A 6171-nucleotide genomic window follows, 5' to 3' on the forward strand; every position below is an offset into this window, starting at 1 on the left:
CCCCCAGAGGGGACTGACCAGGGCAGACCTCCCCCGGGGGGAACGGCCCAGGGCAGACCTCCCCCAGAGGGGACTGACCAGGGCAGATCTCCCCCAGAGGGGACTGACCAGGGGCAGACCTCCCCTAGAGGAAACTAAGGAGGCCAGACCTCCCCTAGGGGAACTGACTAGGGCAGACCTCCCCTAGAGGAGACTAAGGCGGGCAGACCTCCCCTAGATAAGGAGGCCAGACCTCCCCTAGGGGGACTGACCAGGGGCAGACCTCCCCTAAAGGGGACTGACCAGGGGTAGACTTTCCCTAGTCTTCAAACTAGGTGTGTTTCAACATTCATTTGTTACACTAGTAAAGATACATCTTATCCTGGTTGGGTAGATTTTCTGTGATTCTTAATTCATTAATCTAAATGGGTCATGATCTCTGAGTGTTTTTTTTTTTTTATAATTACTTAATTTTATTTATTATTTTATTCTTCTATTTGACCAGAGAGCAACAGAGAGACACAGAGAGAGAGAGAAACCAAGCTGTGGGTGTGAGACTCGAACCATGGATGGCCATGCGGGAGTCCACCTTAACCACACCACCTGCCAGCCCTGATCTATGAATTTCTAAGTGATAGAAGTTGCAGGCCTTCAGGGCTGGGCCTCTTGATTGTGGGGTCTGTGGAGTGTGTAACTGCATGCGCTTCACAGCGTGGTTGGTGGGTAGCAGTCTGAGACCTTCCGAACGTTGTTCAGAAGCCTGTGCGGATTTAATGTATGCAGAGCAGACTTTGGAAGATCGATTCATCTGGCCTCCTGTTCAGGGGATAAGATGATTTCATTCTGACTGACAAAAGTTTCCGACCTGTTTTAAAGGCGATTGTCAAATTACAGTCTTTCTCAGAACCCTGAATTTCGGACACCATTTTTCTCCGTGCTTGGATGAACGTCATTCTTTCCCATCTGTCGGACGATGGCATTTTCATTCAGCAAATACTCAGTGAGCACAGCTTTGTGCCAAACACTGTTTTAGGTTGGGGGTAGAGTAGTCGGAGTGGGGAGGGGACCCCTCGCCTCACAGGGCTTGCGTTCTGTTGTAATTGGGGACAGTAACAGCAAAGGAGTGAAAGCAGAAGGCCCCGGTGACAAGGCGGAAAGGGGAGACTGCCGGTGAGGGCAGCGGAGGCGGGAGTGAGGCAGTTTCGATCTGGTTAGGAAAGGTCTTATTTTCTGGATGGCATTTGATCCGAGGCCTGCGGAGAGGAATCTTGGTGACATCTGGAAGGACGGTGGTTCAGGGAGAGGGGGGAGCAGTTCCTGGACGGCTTTGCTCTGGGCTGCCAGGTAGCCCCAGTCCTAGTGTCGCGGGTGAGCCTCGTGGATAATCCTGCGGGTCTGAGGGGCTCACCCTCGGCGACTCACTGAGTGTCCTGGGTCTTTTCTCACTTACCAGTACGGGGAGTGCTCCCTGCCTGGCCTTCTGCATAGGCCTCACTGTGGGTTCAGTGGAAATGGTGTGGAAGTAAAGGGCAGCCTTCTAACCGCCGTGCGATGCACACGTCCAGCGCCTTGTCGGGAGGTGGAGGCCGTGGGTGGCTGTCGGTTTAGATGGAGAATGTTGACAGCACACGGGTCCCACAGGGGAAGAGCCATTGGGATCGTGGTTCTTTGAGGTTTGCTACAGAACACTGTCACGGCTGCTGCACCCGAGGGACCGGCCTGCTGCTTCCTGTGAGCTCCACTATAAAAAAAGCCTCGACACAGACTCCACGAAGAGCTCAGGTGAGGGGCGTCCCACGTCAGGTGAGGGTGCGTCCCACGTCAGGTGAGGGTGCGTCCCACATCAGGTCTGCTCCTGCCTGTACAGCGCACGCGGGCCGACACAGCGTGGCCCATTCCTGCGTGTTTGCAGTTTCTCTCGCAGTTTCTCCCTCTCCTCTGCCACTTTCGATAAGTTTAAATTTGGTGGGACTTACTTGGGGTGAGGGTGTGATGTGGCTGGGGAGAGCTTTGCCTCGGAGGTGGGCTCAGGCATGGGGCACACTGCTCTTTATGGGTCCTAGAGCCTGAAAATACCAGATGGCAGTGGCTTAGAAGCTTCAAAATAGGTGTTTGAAAACCGGGGTGCACTTAGGTTGACGGGGAGTAGAAAAATGTCATGTTAATTAAAGGACAGAGGAGCAGTTTCTTCCACGGTGCCCTGAGATACACCTGTTCCTGTCCCCAGGACACAGGGAATGAAGGGTCTGTCTGCCTCAGACCTTGCCAGTATATACGGCAGACACTGGAATTAGTAGACCCTTGAAGTCCCAAGGTGGCTTCTAAACCAAGTTCCATAACTAGCTAGTGACTCATTGGAAAGATGCTACATCTATTTTTAATCTAAAATCCTGCTTTTCCTTTCAGGTTCATAGGCCAGTCGGCCCATAAGAGAATGTTGTAGCATAAAGTCCACTGTCTTTACTACCAGATGCCTTTAGAATATTAAAAAATATTAGGGGGGGCTCCATGGCCTGGTGGTGAGGGCGGCTGAATCCGACGAGGCTCACCCTGTGGTCAGAGTCCCAGACATCATGGCCTGAAAAACACATCTGGGCACACGTATGTGCATGCCCAAAACGCTGACAGGAGGCAGAAGTGGAGGAGAAGGGACTGTGGCCCGGCCAGGCCCCTCGGAGGGTGCTTCCTCCTCTCCCTCGCTTTCTTTCTGACAAGTAAACCTCCTCTTGCAATAAAAAAGAAAATAAAAAATGTGGACATTGGGACCAGCAGTTAGCATAATGGCTGTTGCTGAACTCCCATGTGGTCGACCGCGGTTCGAATCCTGGACGTGGTGGCTTAAATTCACACCAGGCGCGTGTGCGTGCGTGCCCAGGATCCTGAGAGGAGAATGGAGAAGGGATTGCAGCGTGCCCATCGCCCCGGGGGGTGATTTCTCTCTTTCTATTTCTCTGTCTCTCTTTCTGGTGAGCGCACGCGCCCTATAGCAAAAATCTCTCCAAAAAAAAAAAAAGTGGGCATCTTTTTGCTACATAAACCTGATAACCTAAAATCAACGATATACTATTTCCTTCAGATGGTAGATATTACAAATAGTTCGTGATCGGTTTTGTGTCGGCCAGACTTTTTGTTGATAGTATGTGCACACACACAGTTTAAGGGATTTTCTGTCTAGCACTATTCCATCTACATTAACAGAAAATTGTCTGGGCTTTTCTGAATGGTAGAGGAAGAACGGACTTCCCGAATCAGGAAAGAAAGCTAACATGGTGAAGAGGGAAGAAGAAAACCCCCCAAAATGATGAAGTATCAGTATTTATTATCAAAGTACTCAGTCATTATCTAGTTGACTTTTTTCCAATTTTTAAGGTTTTTGCCATTGGGTGCGTGTGCTCACTGGAGAGGAGAGAGACAAAGATAGTGAGAGACAGTGAGAAATCACCCCTGGGAGGATGACCATGCTACAATCCCTTCTCCATTCTCCTCCTGGGATTTTGGGCACACATGCACATGTACCTGGCCTGATTCTAAGGCTTCCAGGTCTGGGACTCGAACTGCAGTTGGCCATGTGGGAACCCAGCACCTTAACCACTATGCCACCTGCTGGCCCCACTCCTTATTTGTTTTGAAGTGAAGTTATTTATATTAACTTATTCCTATTATTGAGACCTTTATTCATTTAGTATATTGTGAGTCGCCAGGGAAAAAGTTGACGAAATATTAATAGTCTGCATTTAAAAAATTTATAATTAAAGGTTGTGTTCCAACAACAGTCTGTTTTTTATTTGGGAAAAGACTGAGGATAATCTCTAATGAAAATACTTCTCTTTAAGTATTACCATTATAATTTTCCTTTTTCTTTTAGGACAAAGCAACAATTCTGATACCTGTGCAGAATTTAGAATAAAATACGTTGGTGCCATTGAGAAACTGAAACTCTCCGAGGGAAAACGTCTTGAAGGGCCACTAGATCTGATTAATTATATCGATGTCGCCCAGGTAAAAAAAAAAAAAAAAAAGAGAGAGAAAGAGAAAAACCAATTCAATTTAAAGCCTCTGGCTATGAGATTCTCGAGTGAACACCTGCCATGTAGAAAGAGCTTTTTTTCCACCACATCCACTGGGTGGCGGTCCACTTGTCATCTTACTGGAGGCCGTGAGTTCATCGCTGTCATGCGTGTTTACTGAGCTGTGGTTCTAGGTGGCACGTGGTGCCTTGGCATGGAGACCCTGTCCTTTCTTCAGATAGCCCTTTCCACACTGTATGGGGTGGACGGACCTTGTCGAAAGGATTGTGGCGACTGGCTACACTCCACCATATCCCCAGTGAACTATTGTAGTTTCGTCTCTGAGGAATAATTCATAGCAGTGACCCAACACAGGTATTCATACCAATAAGAATTGAGGTGAGATTGATTTTAAAAATGTATTCAGGTCAAGATGAATGAAATCATCATGAAGGAAAATTTAAAATGAAAATTAAGATGCAGGTATAAAATTAGTGCATAACATAGGATAAGGTCTATCCCCTTGCCTGTGGTGGAAGTGAACGAACCTTCGCCAGCCCTGGGCACGGGAAGACCTGATGTCTTACGCCTGGGTAGGAGTGCTCATGACAGAGTGGTTCCTGCGGCCCTGCTTTCTGCTCACTTCACGTGCTAACACTGGGATAAACTCTTGACTATTTTTTTTTTTTAATTTGTTATAGGGCTTGTACACTCACCAGAGACAGAAAGAGGTGAAATGAGAAATCACCCCAGGAACAGGATGGCCACACTGCAATCCCTTCTCCATTTTGCTCTTGGGATTTTGGACACGCATGCATATGTACCCATATTTTTCAGACCACTGGGTTTAGGACTTGAACCACAGTCAGCTATGTGGGATCCAGCTACCTTAGCCACCACACCACTGGCTGGCCCAAGCTTTGAGTATTTTAAAATGGAAAGAAAGACCTTAATTTTCCTAATGTAAATCTCGAAGCTCACTAAGGTCTGCGAGAAGCGTCTCAGTCTGTAATCACGGTTACCACCCAGACACACAGACAGCAGTGTACATGAAGCAGCAGGTCATCAGGAAAGTCTCCGAGTGTCTTTCTGTTTTTCTCTGCAAAAATGCATCAGGACTTTCCCAATGACCATAGATGGATTTGAATTTTGCTCAGATTTGTGGACACCCCCCCCAAAAAAAAAGAAAGAAAGAAAATTTTCCTTATGCTTCTTTGGGGAAAAATTCTTGCTGGGCTACTGTGTACTCCTTATTCTTTAAAGGGTTTGGGTTTGTGATGGCTAGATATGAAATGTGATTAGATAGGCTTAAGATTGGGACCTTGGGAGCAGCAGATGGTGTAATGGTTACATCGCTGGACTCCTACATGGTCAACCACAGTTTAAGTCCCAGACCTGGAAACTTGAAACTCATGCCAGGTGCCTGTGCGTGCGTGCCCCCCGATTTTAGGAATTAAGGGATTGCAGCATGGTCTCCCCCCAGGGGGTGATTTCTTGCTTTCTGTCTCTTGTCTCTGGTGAGTGCACATGCCCTAGCAAAAATCTCTTTAAAAAAAGACAGGACCTAATTTTAATGTGGAACATGTCGCTTACTTTATCTTGAAGCAAGATGGAAAGCTGCCTTTCGTTCCTCTGGAGGAAGAGTTGATCATGGGAGTGTCGAAGTACGGTATTAAAGTATCCACGTCAGATCAGTATGTAAGTATGGAGCTCATTAAGAGAAATGTTTTGAGGATAGAATCGGGCTGTCCAGAGCTCACCTGCAGTTAGGTCTGCTTCTTTGCAGAATGGTTTATAAACATGCTGGCAGCTGGACTTTCATGTGACTGATTTTTCTTTAAAGAATTGACTTATTATTTTAATTTGCAAGAGGGCACATGTGTTCATCAGAGAGAAAGCAAACTGCCAGGTCGGGGACTAGAACTGTGTTCAGCCATCTGAGAGTCCAGGGCGCCAACCACTATACCACCTGCTGGCCCCAAATGTGACTGATTTCTCAGGGCGAATAGGGGTTTCCTGCAGAAAGGGCCAGTGTCGGTGGTGTGCCTGCAGTCCCACGGCTCCACATGTAGTTTTAGCTTGGAGCCCGACGTTAGGTAAGAGCAGCTCTCAGCTTAGAAGTTAGAGACTGGCCTAGAAACCTCTGCTCACCTTACTCCTGTCCTCCTGCGATTTAAGGAAGAGC

The 6171-nt window shown here is 47.7% G+C and overlaps 1 protein-coding gene across 1 annotated transcript in view; it reads left to right on the forward strand.

The window, feature by feature from the left end:
- Positions 1-6171, forward strand: part of ITGB1BP1 (integrin subunit beta 1 binding protein 1) — a gene marked incomplete in the record, with an annotated part of 7687 nt that overhangs the window by 427 nt on the left and 1089 nt on the right. Inside the window, 2 exon segments of the mRNA XM_014589767.2 lie at positions 3845-3978; positions 5592-5684. Coding sequence (XP_014445253.1) covers positions 3845-3978; positions 5592-5684 — 227 coding nt within the window.

The sequence above is a fragment of the Tupaia chinensis genome, unplaced genomic scaffold (assembly GCF_000334495.1).
Source record: "Tupaia chinensis unplaced genomic scaffold, TupChi_1.0 Scaffold000045_1, whole genome shotgun sequence".
Lineage (NCBI taxonomy): Eukaryota > Metazoa > Chordata > Mammalia > Scandentia > Tupaiidae > Tupaia > Tupaia belangeri.